General features: G+C 38.7%; 3 protein-coding genes across 5 annotated transcripts in view; 1 reads left to right on the top strand and 2 right to left on the bottom strand.

Annotated features, from left to right (window-relative positions):
* Positions 1 to 70: 70 nt before the first annotated feature.
* On the bottom strand, positions 71 to 1,395 carry LOC127067683 (amine oxidase [flavin-containing] A-like). Its single transcript, XM_051002920.1, has 3 exons — positions 977 to 1,395; positions 328 to 816; positions 71 to 254 (listed from the first exon to the last, which is right to left on the bottom strand). The coding sequence occupies exons 1-3, from the start codon at positions 1,108 to 1,110 to the stop codon at positions 71 to 73; spliced, it is 807 nt and encodes a 268-aa protein (XP_050858877.1). The 5' UTR covers positions 1,111 to 1,395.
* A 223-nt stretch (positions 1,396 to 1,618) lies between these two features.
* Positions 1,619 to 2,403, bottom strand: LOC127064081 (uncharacterized). The gene is made up of 2 exons (XM_050994654.1): positions 1,999 to 2,403; positions 1,619 to 1,880 (listed from the first exon to the last, which is right to left on the bottom strand). The coding sequence occupies exons 1-2, from the start codon at positions 2,138 to 2,140 to the stop codon at positions 1,642 to 1,644; spliced, it is 381 nt and encodes a 126-aa protein (XP_050850611.1). The 5' UTR covers positions 2,141 to 2,403; the 3' UTR covers positions 1,619 to 1,641.
* Positions 2,404 to 11,857: 9,454 nt separating this feature from the next.
* Positions 11,858 to 24,199, top strand: part of LOC127063716 (inhibitory POU protein) — a 41,742-nt gene continuing 29,400 nt past the window's right edge. For all 3 annotated transcript variants that reach the window (XM_050993844.1, XM_050993938.1, XM_050994022.1), the window contains exon 1: positions 11,858 to 12,878. In XM_050993844.1, coding sequence (XP_050849801.1) covers positions 12,717 to 12,878 — 162 coding nt within the window. In that variant the 5' untranslated portion in view covers positions 11,858 to 12,716. The remainder of the gene's footprint in view (positions 12,879 to 24,199) is intronic.

The following is a 24,199-nucleotide window of genomic DNA, read 5'->3' on the forward strand; positions in this document are numbered from 1 at the left end:
TAAAACATCGAGATTTGTATATTTTTTAAACAAAATATTTATTTTTAAACAAAATATTTATTAAAAAATATCAGGTAGTGATTGTATAATGAATTGGTAAATTTAAAACGTACATAGTTACCATGTCAGCAGTCTCTAAAGATTGTGGTCTAAGTTTTAAAAGTATCAGGCACGCTGTTACTTCGCCAATCTCGATTGCACCATCTATCATTCCAGGCCATTTTGTAGCATATTCGCTAGCAGCGAAGAGAATTCTTATAGAATAAGAGTTACCTTTAAAATACTTCAAAAATATACATTTGTAATAGATCAATGGAATATTCATACCTATCGTTGGATGCATTTATTTGATCAACAGGATTAAATACATGAGATGGTTGCATAATGCTCATAGGCCAACCACTTTCTAATTTAATTACAATATCTTCGTTCGCAGATCGTTGAAGTTCTTTGTAATTGATATAACGTTTCGCTTCCTCATCTTGAAAACATTTACTTAGCGTTTCGAACAATTGTAATTTCGCTGTATTCGATACAACATTGGTATCATTAAGAAATCCAGCTATAATTCCTCTGTTTGCGTTATTACAGGTTGCATCATAGGCGATATTTAAGATAGTATTGGATTCTAATGTGGCTAAAACATTGCCGTTATACTTATCTTTCCAAAAAGGTTTCTTGTAAAATACGTTGAAAAATATGTTATCACTATGTAGGAATGATGTTTGGGATTGAGATACGTATGCAGGTAAAGATGGTTCGATACGAATTTGAGAGTTTTCCGGGGGTGGTACTGCTATCACCACGATGTCACATCTATATAGCCGTATACAATTGAATTTATGAAAATTATTTACGAAAATATTACTTTAATACGCATGTTCATACGATGATTAATATCAATTAATTCTATACAAATATCTGTGTACGCGCGCGCGCGCGTGTATATATATAACTTAATATTATTTGAACGTACTTGAAACAATTTTGTGTAGTATAACAATAAGCTCTATCGTCGTTGAATTGAATATTTGTAACAATTTCATTATAAATTATATGACCATCTTCGGCAAGTATATATTTTAATAATTCTTCGGTTATTCGCGTCATTCCACCCTGTCAAATAGGGCAATCTTTCCTTTTTTCGTTGAAATTTTAAAAAATATCGCGATATTATTGGTACGTTGTTAATTATAATTGTTTTAATTGTAAGGATATTGGATAATAACTTGAACGAAATAACGGTTCTCATCTCCCATCGTTACTTTTAGTCGACCGAGCAATCCACCTGCACCATTTAACATTACAAACATCCATAACGCTGATAGTTTACGAAGATCTCTCATTCCTGATAAACGAATATACGATAGAAAGATCCAATAGGGAAGAGGATTGATTGAAAAGTTAGAACGTCAGAATTGGATTTTACCGCATGTGCTATAAATAAGTGAACTGCATATGGATCTGGCATAGGAGAAGAACACAAGTTGTTTCAGTAGTTGATCGACGCTGGTAGTGGCTAATTTACGTGTAATCTTATTCTTGACATAGGTTTTGAAACATGGTTTTAAACAATTCTTTTGAATCTGAACAAAAAAGAAGAAAATCAGATCTCGAGTCTAAGAATATTATTTCTGAAAATCAATGATCCAAATAAATAATTACAACTTGAATAAAGTAGCGAATTTCAGCTGCGAATAAGCTTGGAAAATTTTCTACGGGATCATTTTTCGTAAAAAACACTCTTTTTCCATCTGTGCTCTGTCTCGGGCAAGTATTTATGTTCAGTCTATGGATAAGTTGAGTGACGCGTTCTTGCAAGAGACTGGCGTAAAAGCTCTCGCTGTAATTCTGTGATAAAATGCGTCCTCCGGCTTTATCTATAGTAATCGTAAAGATATAAGATATACATAAGATTTTATGACGAAAGAATCTCGTTTGTAAGAAAGTATATATACTGTTTCGATTGGAAATATGAGAAAAATTATGAATTATTACCGGTTCCTTCGATGATCAGTATACTTAAAGCGGGTTTTCTTCTAAGTATATTGTACGCTGTGCTAAGTCCCGTTAAACCAGCACCAATGATCACTATGTCAAAGTCGTTGTCATCTTCTTCGTTCCAAACATGTACGGTCATTTTAAATAGGAGTAAGATCTAAATAACCGATCGGAAGTGATTCACGATCGATCGTCTCTTTCTCTCGAATTTCAGCTAGTTCTAAAGGTTTATCGAATGTTTTTCAAACTTTTCGCAGTTCACACGAAACGAGAGCGTCTTGCAATAACGCTCGACTTCGTCTCCGGCCGGTCAGTCCCCTGATAGTCGAAGCAACTTTTAACTACGGCCTTTATAATCCCCGCGATAGCCATCTTACCTCTCTCCTTTTGCTTCTCTCTCTCTCTCTCTCTCTCTCTCTCTCTCTCTCTCTCTCTCCATCTATCCTTTCTTTCTCTCTTTTCTCTCTCTCTCTCTCTCTCTCTCTTTCTTCGCCCGAAGGCACCTCCTTGAGACACCAGCATCCTTCCACGAACGGCATTACTTTCTTCCACCCCCTTTACGACTGCTCCACTCTCTCTTTACGGAGCTCTGCATCTTAAATAATTGATTCTAACGTAGTTACCGCTGTTTTTATAACTGTTTTACCGGTCGCTTCCACCACCACGATATGTATTATTAAGAGATCGTCGCCTTTTTAAAAGTTTGCCATACTTCGAGTAGAAAGGTGCGAACGTAAGAAGCATCGAACTTCTTTCTCATCGAGTCTTCTTTAACGATATCATTTTTCTTGAGTTGGAAAATTTCGAACGGCATCCATGGTCATTCTCTCTGATGTCAATTTTTCTTCGACAGTCCTGTTTGGAAGGAACCGAAAATGTGTAATGCTTATGCGTGGAAATTCGAATAAAATCGTTGGTACAAGAACAGGAATATCTCTTTTCTTTCTCTCTTTTTTCATTCTCTCGAGCTTACGGCCCTTTCGCGTAGCAAGAAAGAAGTTTTAGAATGCTGAATGCAACATCGTTCTCTTCTAGAAGGCACTTTGACACAGCCCCACGGGTACATTACTAGGATTGCCGCCACCAATTGAACTCCCTCGTCTCTGTACCCTCTCCATCCACTTTCTCTCTCTTTCTCTCTCCTTCTCTTTCTCTCTCTCTCTCTCTCTCTATCTATCTATCTTTCTTTCTTTCTCTCTCTTTCTCTGGAATCCAAAGTCATCGCGTGTGCGCACTTCACGAAGGAAGAGAAGGAGAGAGAGAGAGAGAGAGAGAACGAGAGAAAGGGAAAGAGAGAGAGAGAGAGAGAGAGAGAGAGAGAGAGAGAGAGACAGAGAAAGGCAGAGAGAGAGAGAAAGAGAGAGAGAGAAAGAGAGAGAGAGAAGAGAGAGAGAACCGACCGACCTCGACTCCCTTATGTCTGCAAACACGGCAGCCTGAGGCGACACCGCCGTTCAAACAGCCAATCGCCCTACCTTCAGAACGTTCAGAGCCGCACAACTTCAAATTCCCTCCCGCCATTGTTATCGCTATTTGACTTATCCGCGACATTGCCACGACGACGACGAAGATGACGACAACGACGACTACGACGACGTAGGATCTGCATAATGGGCGTCATCATGTAAAGCCAAGGATTTCCACTTCGATATTATACGCGGTTAACGTCTCATAAAAGTTTATTACGAGCCTTGTACTAGCCGAGATCTATCGAGAGGAACTCGACAATGTCGTAGAGTTTTAATAATTTGCGAGAAAAAGCTTTACGGAGATCGTTCGTTTATGGATTCATCATTTTTTCTTTTATTTCTTAATTTTTATTTTTTACCGACGTATATTACTCTACTACTATTACTATTACTACTATTTTACTACTACTACACTACTACTACTACTAGTACTATTATTACTACTACTACTACTGCTTCTACTACTACTACTACTACTACACACACACACATACATTTAGATAGACAAGATGAAATCGAAAAGAAATTATGCGATCGCAAGCAGTTTCGATCTTCTTACGCGACCGAAATTTCGTAGCGTGGATGCCGTAGAGAACGAGAAAAAGAAAGGGTGAGAGGTGGTGGGGGAGGAGGAGAAAGAGGAGGGGAATTCGTAATATAGAGGGCCGCTCTACGGCCCCGTTGGGAGGAATTCCGGGGTACGTTTTAAATTGCTGCATCCCCAACCTCCTTGTTTATGTATGCTACCGTGTTTCTTATTCTTGTGCGGCAGCGTAGGAAAGAGAACGCGCGGCCCCCTAACTTTATGTGCACAGCACCGGCATAAGTATGCGATCTATGTGTCTGTATTCTCTTCTCTGTCTATTCTTTCTGAGTGTGTGTGGGTGCGCACGTGTATATATAAGCGCGTACATGCTGTATCTTTCTTGTGTGTATTTTCGCTCACACTTTCCTTCTTCCTCTCCTCCTCCTTCTCAACCTCCTCCTCCTCCTCCTTCTTCTTCGTGAAACGTACGTGCGAAACGGCCCATGGTACTCGCGTGTTTCTCGCTCGTACGCGCGCGCGCACATCACTCTCTTTCTCTCTTTCTCTCTCTTTACATGTAGTATATATCTCTACGTGTCTCGAGAAAAAGCCCGCGTGTTCCTCCGCGTGTATTGTACGGTGGAACGCGCTCCTATGTTTCCTCGGCGCGGGTTTCGACTTTCCTCTTTCGTTCGTCCTTCTCCTTTCCTCTTCCTCATTCACTCCTCCTTCTCCTCTCCTCTTTTCCTCTTTCACTCCTCCTTTTCCTCTCTACTCTCTCTTTCTCCTCTCACTCCTCTATCCTCCGTAACATCCAGCCGTTTTCTCCCGTGGATTCTTTTCGTGTTCCCTACGATCCAGACTCTTTTTCTTCTCTATCTTTTCTCCTTCTATCGTCTCTTTCTCTTTCCCCCCTTCCCTTTCTCTCTCTCTCCTTTTTTTCTTCTTCTCTTTCTTTTCTATTTTCCTTTTTCTACTTCTTTCTCTGAAACCAGTTTGACCCGCTCTCCGTTTCAATTGCCGCAAACTTCGCGTAACCGTGAATTTAATCGAGCCTTTCTCGGCCATGCCAATACACCGATTTGATTACGTTCGAGTTTCGAAGACTTACGCAATGGTTTGAGAAACGTTCGTCGGTTAATCAAAAATTGCACTTTCTATTGTATTAATGTAAACTTCTTTATAATAGAATGAATGTTAATTATTTATAGTAAATTGTAATAGCTTGATAAAGAAAATATAATTTATGTAATTTATTTTTAAGAATTTCTTTTTAAACTTAGTAAAAGAGAACGAGAGAGAGAGAGAGAGAGAGAGAGAGAGAGAGAGAGAGAAACAGAGAGAAAGCTATTAACAATCTTAATCTTTTAAATTCAAGGTGCTTCGAATGTCTATACTGCTGATCTGATCTATCTAATTTATAAAAGTAATATCATTTAGATATATATGTATATATCTATGTAATATTATATATATATTTATTTATGATGTATAAATATTACATGATATTACTGATAAATTTATCAATGAATTCCAAGTAATAAAAAAGTAATACATTAAATTATATAAGGCTGATATTTTCTATTTTAATTACTAGTAATAGTAACATAGAAAGGAAATTTATTTTAACAATCAGCAGTGTTAATAATTAGAGGGTTAATTTCTAAGCTTATACATTGTCCCGTAATTATTGAGAGTGGGAGAGAAAGAGAGAGAAAGCGAGGGAGAGAGAGAGAGAGAGAGAGAGAGAGAGAGAGAGAGAGAGAGAGAGAGAGACAGCGCAATTCGTGCAAGATTAACGATCATTGCGATTCTTGAATGAGCAATGTTTCAATCTGCTGGGATACGAAGGAGGAAATTCCCTATATGCGGAGAACGCGGGCTCATATCTCCGTTCACGATCTTCCACCCTACTAGCCGGGCCAATTGCTAGAAAGCGTGCGCCTCACGGTTTGGATGTTGAAAAGAAACGAACGAGAGAAATGGCTCGCACGAGCACAATTTTTCGTTATAACTTTTTTAAGAAGATAAGAACGTCCAATTCTTCCAAAGTAACGTCTTTCTTATAGTGTTGATTGTCCAATAAATTTTCATCATTTTTTTCTATAAAGAAAATAAAAAATATCGAGAACTCGATTGATCTTTTAAACGGTAATAGACAATTCTTGTAGAAGTTCGATACAATTGTGTTGTTAAGTCCGCGCTTATAATCTTCGTTATTTCCAAAGTAATAATAATAATAATAATAATAATAATAATAATAATAATAATAACAATGAAAACTTACAGAATAGAAAAGATTGAAAGGATCGTTATTGTAACGATATGAGAGGTAGAAAATTCGAACGGCGTTGGTTCTTCGTGTGATCGTCTCTCGGGGATCGAGTTCGACTAATGAAAGCACGCTCGATCACACAGCACGCTCATTTGGAAAGTGTGTGTGTGTGTGTGTGTATGAAAGAGGGAGGGGGAGAGAGAGAGAGAGAGTTCTTGATATGCACATACGTGCATATCAAAGAGAACGAGGTGCTTTATGTATGGCCTAATCCAATAGACCTAACACTGTAAACATTAGGTACATGGACGTGTAAACCGTGCACGTTCGGATAGGTTCAACGTGTAACGTGGAGAGCGAGTGGGAGGTAAGGGTGGCAAAAAGGGGTGGTCGTCGCGAGGTAACTTAGCTGTCGATGCTCGAGGCATGTTTTACATGAAACACATATATGAGATCGCCCTCTACCGTGATGTAAAACCAGACAACTTCGATCGGCGGTCCTAGCGTTGGTGGCCTAAAGTGGAAAGACCGTTGACTCGTCGGACGGGATATGATTGTTCTCATCTGGAATTAAAACTTATGTCTCATGTAGATAATATCCTTCCTTGCTAAAAGTGCGGGTCGAATTTCGCTTGGATTGGCCCGATGGTTGACGTTCTATTAAAATCTTTTCTTATATCAAACTCTCTGTCCATCTGATTTTTATCAATCTATCAATATTTTATGCTTTCTTTTTATGTCTGTTGAATATATTCATTATGAGCGAAAATGCATTATAGTATTATGAGATGGTTCACAATGCGAATAATTTGAATCTTTTGCTTGTTTAAATTACGGTAGATATAAATGATATATTCTATTAAGAAAAAGTTTTAGTTTCCATAAAACACAAGAAAAAAATTGTAAATTCAAAAAAAAATGTAATATTGGAATGTTTATAATATATGATGTATAGAACAAGCAAAGAGTTTAATGTAGCAATCGACTCTTAACAAGACGAAGATGTGTCGATGTTATGAAAGACAAAGTATGTGTTAAAGATTTAACGTCAAGTCCCCTCGAATGATAGGGATAGTTTTTCTAGTTAATAGATTAAACATTAAGTAATATGTTTTCGTCAAGAGACGGTAAATTAATGCACCAACGTGCATTCGTGAGAGTCCACCGATTCACCAAAAGGCATACGATATTTGTATACCTATATACAGATATGTATATGTGGAATAAAGAGTTCATAGCTAGGAGAAGGTTGACTAAGAAGAAACAAATATATGTACTTGAAATGCGGAATGAGATGGATTCGAATCTTCTTTGAAACGGAGCGTAACGTGCTCGCCTCGAACGGTAAATAATTCGTCCTTCAAAAGCTGTTTATCCGTGGGCCGCATCGAGTAAAAAAGTAAAGGGATTTGAAAATACTTCCCGGGCCGATAAATCTGATTATCGTCCAGCGAGAGATACGCAAGATAAACCCTTTATATAAAGGAATAGCAGATGAAACACGCGTATTTAAGCCGATCAAGACATGAAATTCGCAAATAGTCGGGAAATGGACAAACAAAATTCTGATTTGATCCATGCAATGCGATCACGTTATACGTTACTACCTAACAATGCAACATCGTATGTAATGTACGGAAAGCTAATACAATATACATACGTACAGGATGTTTTAACCATAACTCGAGCACTTGAAATACAGAGATATTTTGACGGTACGAAATAATATAAAAGGATAAAAATTCTTTGATTCAAATAACGTTGAAAATAATTTTGTGCTAATAAAAAAATTTCTTCCTTTGTATAGAATCATGCTTTTTTTAAATATTTTCTTTCTTTTATTATCAAATGCAACGTAGATATTTCAGAATTAAATGGAACATCCTGTATTATCGACCCTCGATGATATATTTTTTATTTTATTAATCGTCAGAATTCTATGTTTTTCGATTCGACAACAGATTTTGAATGTACAAAATCATTGCTTATGTTGCTATAAAGATATACTAATTGTAAATTGAGTTCGTTCACTGTAAATCTGGTATCAATATATCCATCCAAATCATAATGAAATCTAGCATTCGCTTGATTTATTACGCGCGTAGTCCGAGTGAGATCATTGATCACCTCCATTATTTCCATAACCATAATTCCGATTCGTATAATCACGAGAGGGCTTAAACGATCCTGTCGCGTGTCTGTTCGTTGAAGTTTATTATTGAGAGAGAGAGAGAGAGAGAGAGAGAGAGAGAGAGAGAGAGAGAGAGAGAGAGAGAGAGAGAGAGAGAGAGAGAGAGAGAGAGAGAGAGAGAGAGAGAACCGAGTTATATTCCTACTTAAATACTATCATTACAAAATTGAAAAAAAATTTCTTTTTTGACTTATCACAAATACAATACTAACTTATCTTTAATTTTATAAATATAAAAGAATATTTAGAAATAGTGAGTCAATATGATTTCGAAACAATAGTAACTTTTTACTAGACGATATTTGTCGATGAAAAAACACAACGATCTCGAAAAAAAGTTTTCTCCGGTTTGTACAGTGTATTCGTCGACCCGGAATGCCCTTTCACCTTTACCCTTTACCCGCGACACGACAGGACGCGAATCCCCCGAATTTCCAGGGCGAACCTACCCACAGACCCCGCAGCTAACGGCTGCCGATTATACTCATTAGCTTGATTGGAAATATGCGGTATTACAGTCGTGTAATTCCCGGGTAACTTTCATTTAGCTCGCTTCAAACTACCACGCCGGTTTATTTCGAACCTGTGTTATTATTATTCTCTCTTTCTCTCTCTCTCTCTCTCTCTCTTTCTCTTTCTCTCTTTTGCTAATTCAAAAGCCGCGTGGCAGTCGGCGTTGTGAATCCACGTTGTGCCATGTCGACTCCATTCGCAGGACACATTTTGCTTTGTCATCAAAAGCGAGGTCAGGAGATAGGGAAATATTCGGAGCTTGCATAACAAAAAAAAATTAAAGCAAAAGAAAAAGGGAAAAATTTAAGAAGAAGAGATAATTTTTACAAACAAAATATTTTTAATGAAGAAGGAATACAATATATGTATTCAAATATACAATATGTATATATATATATACAATATATATATATATATACATATATATATACAATATATATATATATACAACATATGTAAAAGTCGAAAACAATGAATATTTAATTCGGAATATACTTTTGTAAACAGTTTGTTTATATCAACATTTCATAGTAAACTTTTTTAGAAGCCAAAGTTTTCGATAACTTCACAATCTACCTGACATTTGTTTTTTTACTTGTATTTCAGTCTTTCGATGCATGTCGCGGTTTTCAACGCTCACGATACTTTCTGAACTATTCACGGTACACTTTCCATAGTTCACCATGTTATATGTACATAGCTATCGAATATTTTCGATTTTTTCATCGTTGTACGTTCAAACGTGATGGACATCTATCGCTATTTTTACCACGGAGTTGTTGCTACCTCGAATCACGAAGTATCGGCTTGTAATTAGAAAGAGAGTCCATATCAAAGTTCCTTTATAATTTATGCGTGGTTTGACATCGAAAATATCGTGTTGGACGAACGAAAAAATTATTCTTCGATGATTCTCGAGACGAATGTTTTTAGGTCGGCGAGTTGAAATCTTTCATGTGAATTGATTTACATATATCCTGTTTGTTCGTTTACTATGAATAAACGATATTCAATAGAGCATAAATAACGAATAAGGAAACAGAATAATACAGATAAATAATAAAAAATAGACAATAAACAATGAAGAAAGAAACAGAAATAAAGAATAAAGTAAACATTTATCTTGTCGATTATCAAACTAAAAAGTAATTTGAGTTAACTTTTTTTTCAACTTCTTGAGAAAAAAGTTCCATCAGAAAAAACTTTAGGACCAAGGTGGAGAACCTCTACGACTTGGCCTCGAATTTTCGTCGCGTTGTGTATCTCCTTGGCGGGCTCGAAAATCAATTTTTACCGGTTTACCTCGAGGCCAGCGGAAACGGTTGCGGGCAAGCAATTTCGCGGGCCTAGTGTGGATTTCTCTCGTTGTTGCGGGTAAACAAGGACAACAGCAACAACACAATAGCAAGAACGTAAGCACGGATAGACCGGATAGACGAGAGTGTACGATTCTCTCTGTCTCTCTCTCTCTCTCTCTCTCCTGATGGTTGGGTGGTTGAAAGTGGGTGTAGGTTTTGGCGGTAGCCAGTGGTGGTTGGTGCGAGGCTAGCGGAGGACGAAAAGGGGGAGGCTTTGGATACCTTGTCGAGGATAGGCTGCCGGTGCAAGTAGGTTTAATATTTGATAACGCGGGCTGGTCATCCTGCCGAGGCGATAACACAGGCCCCGCGGGAACCTTCCGGCCAACATCCCTCGGAAAACGACTGCTGTCGAGGCCCTCTCTTCTCCCTCTCTCTCTCTCTCTCTCTCTCTTTCTTTCTCTTAGTCTATCTCTCCCATCTCATCCTTTCTTCCATCCACCACCATCAGCAACGGCACTGTCCTTCCTGTCCTTTCTAGCCGGTATTTCTAACTTGGAAGCGTCGCTATTCCCTAAGGTTGCCTTCCGATGAAAATAACGAACGACGTTTGACCGCCGTCCGTGGAAGCCGACGAATAAGTCGCTTAACGGCCCGCCTAAATTGCTCACCCTCGGAGCTCGGATTGCTATCGAAGGGCCGGCGATCGTGCGAGATTGGAATCCATTGGATAAATAATTGATAGCCCATTGGTAAGAAGAAGGATGGACGGACTTTCGAACATTTTTCCCGATCGTTCCGATCGTTTTAATCGATCGAGATTACTCTTTCGTTCTTATCGCCAAGTTCCAAGAAAATTCAAAGTAGTACGAACGTAGTAAGTTCAATCAAAAGCTCGTTTGAAGAATCTCTTGGAGTTACCACTAATCCGACTGTAGTAGATACGATTGCGAGTAGTCAGCCACGCACTCGGTACGTGTATAGTTAGACCGGTAGGTACAGTCAGATCGCTCGACCGGATCTCGCGTGCTCGAAGAGGAGCCAAAAGGTGGGGCAAGAAAAGTAGGTAGAAGACCGCATCCTCGTGTCGACGAGGAGACACCGGAACGGGGTAAGGTTGGTTGGTCCTCATAGTAGTCTCTTGGTGGAGGGTTCCGACAGGAATGGGGTTGGAGTTTCAAGAGAGAGAAAGAGAGAGATAGAAATAGAGAGAGAGAGAGAGAGAGAGAGAGAGAGAGAGAGAGAGAGAAAGAGAGAGAGAGAGACGTTAGAAAGGCGGGGGTGTCGGATCGAAGAGGTGGATGCGAAGAGAGAAACGGGTGGTCGCGGTTAGCGACACCCATACGAAGGCAGGAAGAAAGATGGCCGACCAAGCGAAAGGGATTGGACGCATGCGCTAACGTTTCGAAGCTCCGCCTTCCGTTCGTCGTTGCGGTTTGACAACCCCTCGCTCTATCCCGTAGTCTTCATCCCACCACTACTGCCACCCGGAGTAAACCACCCCTTGGAGGAGCACCCTGCGCCCACTCCCACCCCCTCTCTGGAAGAGTTCATCCGCAGAGCACTCTTCGCCGGCCAGTCAGCGCCAAAAAGTGCGGAGCTCTAGGACAAGATCCACGTACGGTCCTGCGCGATCCAAGCCACGGTTTTATATGATTCGACCGGTGGCTTCCTTTCGAGTCAACATTCGCTGCTCTGCTGTGTTAACGTTGTTTTACGACTAAGTTAAACAAATAAAAATAAATAAATAAAAAATCATTGTCGATCTTAATCAACGTTGAGGAATAACCGTGTTCACTCTCGAACACGAACGATCGATTTTTGAGATATACGCAGAGAGGGGAGAGGGACAGAGACAAAGAGAGAGACAGAGAGAGAGAGAGAGAGAGAGAGAGAGAGAAAGAGAAGAGAGAAGAGAGACGATTGTTGTTCGGTGAAAAAAAAAGAGTGAAAATCCATCGAAGGAATCAACGAAGGAAAGGTGTCGCGAAGTATTTTTGTGACTGTTTCAATGATCGTGCTAGATCGTGGTGTGCATCATGCAGGGGTTTAAGTCAACGTCTCGGCAGACGTCGGCTCGGTTGGACGGACGAATTCGTTGATCGAGAATGCGGGACTTGACTACGTGACGAGGAAGAAGACGAAGAAGAAGAAGAAAAAAATAAATAAAACAGTTTCAAAAACGATAGACGCTAAGAAGAGGGGAAGAAAAAAGACAGAGAGAGAGAGAGAGAGAGAGAGAGAGAGAAGGAATTCGGATTGTAGACTTTCGATCTCGGATTTTCTACAGATGCAAAGAATCCTTGGAAGACAATTGATGAGCGGCCGTCGGTGTTGGTGCGATCGTTTTCTCTCGAGCTGCCGCCGGTTTTAGGCCTAACGTGCGCGCGCGCGCGTGCGGTGTAGAGCGAATCGGTGAAAACCGATCACCGGCAGCGGCAGGATGATGTATTCGCCGGACAAGATGATGGGGAGCAAGGGACTCCATGGGGCACCGATCACCGCCCCTGGTTGTTTCCCTTCGGGCAGGTATTCTCCGCCACCATATCGTGCCGCGCCGGATCCCATGCCGCCGCCGCCGCGACGCTGTATGCCCAATCCCACGGTGAGTTTAGCAATCTTTTTCTTGTCTTTTAGTTTATTGTCGTCGTTAAGTGTTGTGTTTTGTTTCTCGATAACATCATGCGTTTCAACGTCTACAGAAAGTGGGCTCCACCTGCAAATTTTTATCTTAACATTGTACTGTATAAATATTGTTTCTTGCGCTTGAGTTTCGAGAGACTTTCATGCAAGCTATTTCTCTTTCGTTGTATTTTTCTTTTTTTTTATGTAAAGTCTTTTAACTTATTTTTTAACAAAGATTATAAGTATATGTATGTTTCTATGTAATCGTTGTTACATATATGATACTTTGAATAAGATAAATGTCTGATTCTCAGGTATGTTTGATTTTCTTGTTAGAGGAACAATAAGGTGAATTTTTAATGAAGTTTAATAAAAAATGTGTTAATTGAACAAACGTTGCGTAAAATCAACGTAATAGTACAACTCAATTAGAGCCTATTCTCAATAATTCTAAATGAAAGAGTTCACGTTTAATATACCCTTTTGGTACACGTTAATATCGCATTAAGAGAATGATCACGTTTCTTTGATCGCGTGTCGAGGAACATAGAGACGCGGTGTTTGTCCTCATCGAAACATTTGAAAAGGTGAAAGGAGCACATAGAAAAGTTTTTCTTTATTCTCTTCTGCATGGCACTTTCCCGCGTCACATAATTCACACGCTAGCTCACCCTTGCTTTTCTGCTCTTTCCATCCTCTATTCTTTCTCTTTAGGATTTGTAACGATCGATTTTCTTCGAGAACCAAGTTGTTTTCTTCCCTATTATTACACGTTTCATTCTTTATAAATAACATGCGTTCGACAAAACGTTATGGGTATGTATAAGAAAGATACTTATCGATGAGATAAGAGAATCGATCGTAACGGTCTCCAACCGATAGAAAGAGATAACTAACTTAAGTTAAGTTATAAATGTCATTGTCTTTGATTGCTTTCCATTTTCAGTCGTTCATTTTAAGTCGTCTAAAGTGCCTTCTCCAAGAAAATCAAATCTGTCGAGACGATTATTTAAAATCATTCAGGATTGAAAGAGAATTCATAGATTATATCGTTTTTAACTTTAGCTCCGTAAGAATAAGAACAACGACATCCCATTAAGAAAGCATAAAAATCATCTTCCCTTGTAAAATAAATTTAATCGTGTGACATCGAACGTAGACTCGTAACGACTCCATAAATCTATTTGGCTTTTCTCTTCGACACGAGATCGGAGATCAGGGGAGGAACGTAAAAAGGTGGAGAACGACTTATCGTCGAGTGTTTTCCTAATGAAATATTCAAGGAAGTGCACGAGCTGAAGCGTGGTAACGAAGAAAGCCCTTTTTCGAAGGTACCTGCATACATGAGGAAACGAAAAAAAAAATGAAATAAAAGAAAAGGAAAGTGGTAGTAAAGTTCTCTATCTAAACAGAATCAATCGAAGTTCAGCAATTTTGTCGGTACGAAAGATATTTCTCGACGGATGGGAGAGAAAAAAGAAAGAAAAATAAAGAGAGAAAGAGAGAGAGAGAGAGAGAGAGAGAGAGAGAGAGAGAGAGAGAGAGAGATACACCCTTTGCTTCGAAAGATCAGCGACTCGAAACACATGAGGTTCCACAGAGAGTAACGTGCCCCGATGCGGAACCACCGTGCAGGACTACGATGTTCCTTTCTCTTTCTTCTTCTTTTCCTTCTCCCTCTTCGAACGTCGGAGACCTCCAGCAGGTCTTTAGTTTATTCATGTGACGTAATAGGATAAAAACCGTCGCTACGAGCTGAGTGCCTAGATGAGATTACAGCCGTACTGTTACGCCCGATAACGCGAATCCGACGTAATCGTTCTTTTCTTTGATTTTTCTCTTCGGTCCTTTTCATCGCTCTTCTTCTCCTTCTTCTCTTTGTCTCTCTCTCTCTCTCTCTCTCTTTCTTTTTCTCGTTTTCTTTTCTTCTGTGCTTTTAATTTTCCAATTCTCCCAAGGTTACTTTTTTATTAAATTAATTCGCACGTTAATCCTAATTGCGATGAAAATATGTAAAATTTCTTTCCCTATTTATCTTTAATCATTCGCAAACAAGGTTTCTTTTTCTTACCTTCGTAATATCTATTAATTATCCACACCCCCGATAATTGATATTTTAGATCGATTATGTATTCATCGTTTGAATGATAATTATTCAAGAACCGATGAATATTACTCAGTATTTTTTCCGGTCTTTTACTTTTCCAAGCATGCGTACGGAATATCGATGATGGGAAAGATCCAGATTAATGAGAGGGCAACCATATTCTTTATTCTCGTCACGTATTATCGTTTTTCATATTTCAGGGAGTTAATCGCTTGTTCGCAAATAAGTGTAGTTAAGTTATTCTCAGGCGTTACATTTATGCGACGATTAAAGTTATTCGTTTAGAAGACGCCGTCGATGATAAATTCTGTAAGATATTTAAGAATTCCCGTAAACGAGATTTATCCTTCAACATGCCGAGAACCGCGAGATAAGTTAGAAAATTCAATAAATTAAAATAGTGGAAGGAAAGTGGGCTCGTTAGTTAGTCGATATAAAAAGTAACGATGAAAAATAAAACGACGTATGTCGCGAGTCCTGGCTACTCCGATGAAGTGATTATCGATTGGCCCGTCTACCTTTACTGCGTCATCGCGAATTAAGCGTCGAAAGTAAACGCTCTTTCACAGTGGATCACATTAGTGGATCACGAAGTAACTATCGAAACATTTTTTTTCGAGATGTCGAAAATGAAGTCGTTATTTTATTCTTCTATAACTTCATTTTCTTTGGCCCGGGTTTAATAACAATTATATAATGTTAAAAGTGATAAATTATAAATTTATATTACCAATCATGCATATGAATTAACGATTAATTTTGTAATAAAAAAAATGATAGATTCTAGCGATATATTATTAGTTTTTTCTTGTTTTATTCTCTCTTTTCTTTCTTTCTTAATGAACAATTTATCAGCGAAGAAATTTAAAAAAAGGAAGATGCATCGTCCGTGCAAATATTCGTTTCGTGAGTCTTCGCATGTTGACGCATATATTATTTATTTGACAAATTTCTATCGAGTGATCGTTTATTAATACTAAAGAACTGTAATCAATTTCGCGGCGGTTTAAATAAACATTTTAATTAAACGCGCGATGCTGCAAAATAATATAATTTCGAATTATTCAATGATTAAACAACAAACGAGGCATTAATGCGCATTGAATGGTCATCACTGTAACGACATGTAGCCGCCATAAATATATATGAAATCAATTAAAATTCTTGTACTCTCGCGGTCCATACGATACGTCACTGGGCAACTCATTAAAGAATCAACATTATCATAACGTTCGTATGCTAGCTTATTAATTTTAATCAACGTAACTGTTTTTACGTGAATTTTGAGAGGCAGACGTTGGCCGGTGCCAGACAATGAATGAAATAGTTTCGACGACATAATGAAATTTCGATAAAATATCCAAAAGCAATTACGCCGGTAACGACGATTTCCATTGTCACCTCGAATTCGAGATAATATCGGCTCTTATTTTAATTACGTGAGAATCATCTTCCGACGAAAAGTTGATTGATCAAAGGACACTCATGAAATCTGTATTGTCCACGTATCATCGATTATTTTTCGTGAAGTAGAAAACAAAGATATTCTTTAGTATAAAAAGGACAAGGTAATTGAAAAATCTGAGTGAATCGTTACGTGTGTCATGACGGTAGAGTTTCTTCGTTGGTCTTGCCGAGGTAGACGATAGGAAAGGCTAATTAACGTCGGTGGTATCCGATGGACCAGCACTTTATATGTATAACGAAAATGCAAACGGAGAGAGAGAGAGAGAGAGACAGAGAGAAAGAGAACCAGCGTGTGTGTGTGTATTTGTATTCACTTGTGTTAGTATGTTATATGAACGTTAGGTCTCTTTTTGCGCGGGCGTACGAGTTGCTGGCCCACGCTGGGCCACGAGATTGCATAATCGATAATTTCTCCCGCCTACACCTGTGTCCCCGGCCGCAAGTGCACACCTGTGCACGGATAGAGAGAGAGAGAGAGAGAGAGAGAGAGAGAGAGAGAGAGAGAGAGAAAGGAAAAAAGAGAAATATAGTAAGACAAAAAAAGACTGAAACCCGACTTTCATCCGAGCTTATCTTTCGAATATTTATGTCTTTCTCGATGGTCTCTTCCGACTTCTTCATGTTTCTATCCACGTCGAATGCATGACAAAAAGTATTCTTCGGTTCGAATTAAGACACCTGTTATAACACAATTCTACTCGGCCTATTATATACTGATCGAAGAAAAAAAGAATCGTCGTTGAGACGAAAAGACTAACGTTAATAACGAAGCGACATTATTGAATATAGGTCGATTAAGTTTTCAATATCCGGTGATTTTTTACGTGTACTTCGAGACGAAGGACGATGAATTAATGACGTTCCGATCGTTTGTATCTCTCTCTCTCTCTCTCTCTATTTTTCTATAAAACGTTGATCTCTACAACGAAGAATTCTCAAGTTGGATAAGGGATATCGAAATATCGTTTGGCAGACGAAGCATATCGATTGGCGGAGGAAATAGAGATAGAAGGATTAAAATGAAAGGGAGAGAATGATGGTGGTACGTGATAAATGGGAATCGCTCTCTCTTTCTCTCTCTCTCTCTCTCTCCCTCTATTGCACATACACTCACATATATAAATACAGACACGCGGTACATGCGAGACACGTTGACGCCAACCGAAGTATTCGAGCATTTCCTTCTTTTCGCCAGTGAACTATGCGAACTACGTGGATACAGCATAGATCGTTCTACGACTTTACCACCAGAGACATCACGAAAGAAAGAGAGAGCAAGGAAAAGAGACAGAGATAGAGACAGAGACAGAGAGAAAAAGAGAGAGAGAGAGAGAGAGAGAGAGAGAGAGAGAGAGAGAGAGAGAGAGAAAGCTGCGTACGTGTCTACTACGTTACAACTATAGAATACCCGCGGTCGACCCCACACACGGGACGCTGGGGACACATAACGCTCCCCACTTACATCCAATCACTCCTGATTTATATTTACTACTCGCTTGGCCCCTTATTTATTGTCCTTCACGGAGACGCGCAGAACGGAAACGTTAATTTACACAAATTGAAAATAATGGAAGGCGTGTGAGAGAGAGAGAGAGAGAGAGGCAAGAATTTTCTTCTTCGTTTTCGTTTTCCTCTTTTAAGACAAGAGATCGCCCATTTCGATTTTTTTCTTAAAGTCTTTTATGCCCATGTCTCTCTTTCTTTCTCTCTGTCTATCTATTTCTTTCTTTATTTTTCATTGAGATCAATTCAGTATAGATTTCCTTTTCCAGAGAAAGAACGAGATTTGTCATTGGCTTAGACGTACGCTACGTTAAGCCCTTTCGAGGTATTAATTCTATAAGCCGATATTCGGAACGATAGTGCGGAACAGTTTCGTGCATAAATCAGTTCGACTGCTACTGTGACTTGCTAGCTCATAATGTATCAGGTTTAATAAGTACCTTTGTCGATGGCTGAATTTAGTGAATCTGAATAGTGAATTTAATCGATCGTTATCTGTTTCTGTTTTCATATAAAATTGTAACGATAGTTATATGATATGGAATCATGATTAAGACGACTGTAAAGGTACGATTAGGAAAGATAACGATAATGATTTTATGATCGCAGAGGAATTATGAAATTTTATTGAATTAGAAGGAATGTCGATATCTCGATTGCTTATTAGAATGTTCGTCGCTATGGTGGTCGCGTTTTCGTGCCGAGGTCGTATTAGTCTCGACGAGTTGGAGTATCTGGAGCGACACTAAAGTGCAGGTGGACGGAGGGATGGTTCAGGTTGGGGAAAGAAATAAGTGGTAGCGTGTGTTCGTTGGTGAAGAAGGGTCTTCGAGTGGTAGTCACTAACTAACACTGCTCTAGGAGGGTTAGAGAGAAAGAGAGAGAAAAAGAGAGATACAGAGAGAGTAGTCACGCACGATTATTCGTATATTGAGGGTGGATTGAGGCCAACGTTCATAATGTTTCTAATACATTTTTCTAAAACGAAATTTTGAACGCTAACTCGAAATTTATTAAACATTTTCGAGAAATAACATTTTGTCTTTCATGGCTAATTTTTAGATAAATTTGAAATAATTCAGATTATGATAGCATGCGTTTATGTCGAATATACTGAATATTATTACAACAGTGATATAAACGTGAGTAATGGTATCGTGCCAGAAATATTTATTTTATATTTCAAATACGCGAAAAACCTATTTTTATTTTATACGAAAGAAAACAGAGACAAAGAAAGAAGTTTCTTCGGAACGAGACTTCGATGTTTTTTGTAGCAAATTTTCGCTTTAGAATCTTACTTTTACATCCGTCGCTATACTCTCGTCAGGAAGTGTTAGGCAACCGTAAAGTTTCAAACGCGGCTAGGTTTTACGACTGATTTGCGATCCGCGCAACGTCGAGTATACACACCATCGTAGAAGGTGTCCCGAACGACCCTTGTGGTATCCACCAAATGCCACGCAAAACCTCACGGTACGTAGACGTAGGATCACTGTATAGGGTTCTACGCCATGTTCTCTACGCCACACGGTAGCTTCGAGCATATACATAAATCTATGTACACCTGTACTCTATGTATAGGCTAACACACACATGTCTTTATGTGAACACACACGTTGCTGTTTGTACAAGTGTATATATATATATATATATATACGTATACATATGTATGTTTTCTGGAATGATTATACATAGTGTTCTTTTCTGGTTCTATCGACCTTAACTCTTCTTCGAATATAATTTAATTTCGATATAATTTTAAAAATATGGTAAAAAAACTGAATTCATTCTTGCGAAAGACAGAAATATTCGACGATAAACTCTAGGTGGAACAGGTTGTACGATCGAGAAGTTTCGCACAATAGTTTAGTTAGGGACAGGTGAATATATAGCATACAGTTAGTATACATATATACATATGTACGTACATACGTATTCGTCCATTGCAGGGTGTTTTCTTCTGGTACATATCGTGGCTCAGGGTAGTGCGTGGTTAGGGTAGAGGACGATGAAAAGGTGAACATCGCTTCCGCCGCGGTTTAACACTCTTATTATTATTTTTATTAGGGACCCCGCGATATATAATGCTATCAGCCCTTGCTGAGTGGGCGGGCACGCAGGAAATAAACCTAAGTGTATAATTACAATAATACTTACGGGGCTTTCCCTTCTCCATGCTTCTATCCCTTTTCTCTTTCCTTTTATATTTGTCTCTTTCTATCTCTTTCTCTCTCCCTCTTTCTATCTTCGTGGTTAAGCGCGTATACGAGCGTGTACCTGCGAACGATATATCGAAGGGTCGAGGACGACGACGAAGGACGACGAGTGGAACTTAACGAGTCCTAAATTTGTTAGGGTGCTACCCTTCCTCCTCACCCCGAGTCAAGATACACATTAGTGGGTGCTCACGGTGCAGCATTTTCACGAGGATTCAAGCTCTGAATATCGACTTCCGATTATGTTACCCAACCGACTAAACGTCCAGACGGGATACGATTGGTAATGAGGATAATTTATCGTTAATTTCTTCACTTAGACATTTTTTATAATTCTTGTCGAGATTTATCAAGAAAAAGAGAATTGTTTTATTTCTAAAAATTATTTCTTTTATCTCTTTCGTTTTTTTTCCTTTTTTCGAAAAAACTCAATTATGATATACCGTTGAATAACGAGGACAAAATATGCTATGGTTTTCTTTAATTAATGTAGTTACAAGGGTTCGTCGGTCTGATAAACTACCGGTCAATCTCGATCATGAGAATTTAAGATAAATTATTCGAAATTGTGAGCACGAAGATTTCCAAGACGAAAAATTATTAATATTTAATAAGATATCTGAAATATCTCGAGATATCCGATATCTTCTATTCTCTTTCTCTCTCTTTCTCCCTTTTTTTTTATGTTGATGTCTTAAACGTGGTCCTCCAGCAGGAGGAATAAAAAAAGAATGGTTCGAGTACGTGTTCGGGATATCAGTATTCGGTTTGTAGGGAAACATCATCGCAAGAAAACAAGGAGGATCTTCATCCCTCTGTTCGAACTCCACCAGAACTTTGCAATTCTTCGTTTCAAGAGTTCACTCACGTCTAGTACTACTTAGGATATATGTATCTTCTTCCTATGTATACAAAGAACACATAACTTCGAACAGTTTGTGTTTCTTAATAATATTTATATATCGATCTTTCTTCGAAGACTAATCGTTGATCGAGAATGTTTGAAAAAAAAGGAATTGAACGATTATCTAAATTATTATATCAAATGAAACGTTAAAAAATTCTCGATTCGATCGATCTATCGAAATGAAAAAGAATTAAAACAGATTCGTGATTTTGATTTGTTATCGACAGATCACGAGGATAATGTGTATAATATATTAACTTCGAAGATATAAGTCCGTGCCATTGGGAAGTACCGCTGTCAGCACTTCTTATGAAACAAGCGAATCAATTTTTGACGAGTAAGACCGATCGATTTGTTCCGCACGTCGCTAGAAGAAGCACTAAAAATACCCTCTTAACCAACAAGTCTTTGCTGGTTTGTTCACTGTGAATGTCCGTCTATGCATTATTCCTCTAGTCGCCGTACAGCCGGATCTGCAGAGACACTGTATCGTTCTTTTATCGCTTTTCGTTACTTTATTCCATTCTTTACCGATCTCTATGCAGATCGTCGGTTACGAGGATAAAGAATCGACGAATGCATTATTCTTTACGTTCTTTGAGAATAATCCTTATCGCATTTAGAAAAAACTTTTAGATACATTTTAGATACGTATATTTAAGTAGTATATACGTATAATGACGAAAATATTTTATTTAGAGTGGTAACCTTGAAATACTCGTGAATTAAATCAAGCGATAATATTTATTTCGAGGAATAAATAATATTTATTTGTATGTTCAGATATATTGTTAATGACTAAGAATGACACGTCTGCAAGGAGTATTTCGTCGATGCTTTGATTATGTTTTACTCGCGCATCATCTACTATTCGCTTCAAATTTACTTATAAATCGTGAACCTAAACGGAAGCACGAGAATAACGTTCATAATATCGGTGTTACATTAGCGAAAGAACGCGTACTATGTATTATCGACAATATATAAAGCGAACTATACTGTATACATACAGTAATGGGCTCGTTTAACGCTTTACGCTGCTATTACTTCGACTTTTAAGGACAAGCTTGAGAATAGGGCTTTGTAGCTTTGAAATTATATATTAGCCAACCTAGTTTTGATCTTGATATCAGGAAAGATGAATTATTTTTCGATATTTATCTGTTTTATTTTATAAAAAAAAAAAAAAAAGAAAAAGGAAAAAAGATTACTATTTTCTTCCTGTGGGTCACTTGAAACAGTTCGAGTGAATTCATTTGGTCATAGGGGAGTAACAGAAACAGAGAGAAGCAATCACGGAATACACGAAGGGAGCCGGCCCTCATCAAAATCAAGAGTCTATTATTATGACCATATGTTTACGCCACGATTGTATCGTGACACACACGGCTTGCTACGAGAACACGTTAGGGCCAAACTAGATAGAAAGAAAGAAAGACAGAGAGAGAAAGAGGTTGCTTGTGCACCTGCTCGAACACGAGCACCTAGGAGGATATAATGCGTGGGTAGAACAAACATTCGCCTGTAGGATATGTGTCACTCTTCAAACAAGATGGCACACCAACGCCATCGTTTATCGTCGATCAGTCGAGTTCCTTGGCGAGTTTGTCCAAACGGTACGACATGTCTCTTAATTGAGTTTTTCTGATTTTCAATCGTTATTAGCGAGTATCTTCTTTGAGTAAATTGCACGATACGTGTTCATTCGTTCTTGCTTTTTCTTTTCTTGCTTCTCTCTTTTTTTTCTTTTTGTTCTTGATCCAATCATCTTCGATACTTCTTTTTGTAATTCTTTCTCCCCTTCCTAAGTTTCTCAAGACGAGATCCTTGGCAGGCAACGAGAAGACGTCAGAGTAAATCAAATATTTCCCAGATCGGATTTCGATGTAACGTCGAACAAAATTAGCATCATTCACCGCAAGATTGAGGTACGATTTATCCGTCGAATCCTATATCGTTCGAGAGGCGTTCGAGTCATCCACTTTTGGAAACGATCTTAATGAAATTATCTTTGGGGCGAATTGCGAGGACAAATCGACGTTTCAATTTTCTTAATGCTCGGATCCGGCTCGATGGGAGATACAATGGAAGAACCTTTGCGAGGACTATGCCAGTCCTTATACTTAAACGAGTTTTGGATATAGGAGAGTCCGAGAGAGAGAGAAAGAGAGAAAGAGAGAGAGATAGAGAGAGAGAGAGAGAGAGAGAGAGAAAGAGAGAAAGAGAAAGAGAGAGGGTGAGCTACAGTTGGGTGTCAGTGGCACGCGCTGCCACGTGCGCGCCACGTGACCAAGCTGCTACATGCTATTTGCTCTCATCCTTCCTTAAGTGCATTACTACTGTTCCAATTACATGCCTCGTAAATTATCGCTCGTCCATTGGCCCTTCGTTGCTAGAGTATCGTGTTTCCGGCTCGTTTCCTACTCGATCGGTTCTCTTATCTCTCCGTCAAATAGTTTTCCCCTTTCTTTCCTTTGATAAGAATCGTCCAGTGAAGGTTTGTAATTCGATGAAAGTGCTCGCGGCTGATAGATACATACATAATAACGATGATCATGGAGAAGCGGGTATGCGATTTATGATAAATGACGAAAGAGAATAAAAAGAAGAGAGAAAGAAAAAGAAATAAATAAAAACTAGAAACATTTTATAGCTCGTTTTTCGAAGAACAAAGAGTTGAGAAGATCGATAAAGCCAGAACGCGGACGTTCTCGAATAGGACGATAGACGTGTTCGATAAAAACTGCTAAACCGAGACGTCCTTGACGATAGTTTTCTACCTTTTCCACGCGACTTGCTTAGCTTCCTTTTAATAATGCAGTGGTCTGTCTTCTTTGAGAAAATACGACGACCACTTCGGAACGAAGAGTCCGAATTTTTTTTTCACGGGAAATGGACGAATGTGCTTCGTGAAACGATCGCCTCGTCGTAGGATGAAACGTCCAAGATCGTCGACGTAAAACTCGTCTACCTTCTCTCTTTCTCTCTTTCTCTCTTGCTACATATATACGTATATGATATAATGTATATATCTATGTATATAGGGCTACTAAGGTGGTTTTGAGGATGGCCCTATAAACTCCACGTGCCGTAACGTT

This window comes from Vespula vulgaris, chromosome 1 (assembly GCF_905475345.1).
Source record: "Vespula vulgaris chromosome 1, iyVesVulg1.1, whole genome shotgun sequence".
Lineage (NCBI taxonomy): Eukaryota > Metazoa > Arthropoda > Insecta > Hymenoptera > Vespidae > Vespula > Vespula vulgaris.

What these genes read in the sequence shown, in the direction of transcription:
- LOC127064081 (XM_050994654.1), bottom strand. Translation starts at nt 2,140, where the DNA reads ATGACCGTACATGTTTGGAACGAAGAAGATGACAACGACTTTGACATA. An exon ending in ACTGATCATCGAAGGAACCG is followed by an intron (nt 1,881 to 1,998) that starts GTAATAATTCAT and finishes CGATTACTATAG; the next exon opens with ATAAAGCCGGAGGACGCATT.
- LOC127067683 (XM_051002920.1), bottom strand. Translation starts at nt 1,110, where the DNA reads ATGACGCGAATAACCGAAGAATTATTAAAATATATACTTGCCGAAGAT. An exon ending in ACTACACAAAATTGTTTCAA is followed by an intron (nt 817 to 976) that starts GTACGTTCAAAT and finishes ACGGCTATATAG; the next exon opens with ATGTGACATCGTGGTGATAG. An exon ending in ATAAATGCATCCAACGATAG is followed by an intron (nt 255 to 327) that starts GTATGAATATTC and finishes TTATTCTATAAG; the next exon opens with AATTCTCTTCGCTGCTAGCG.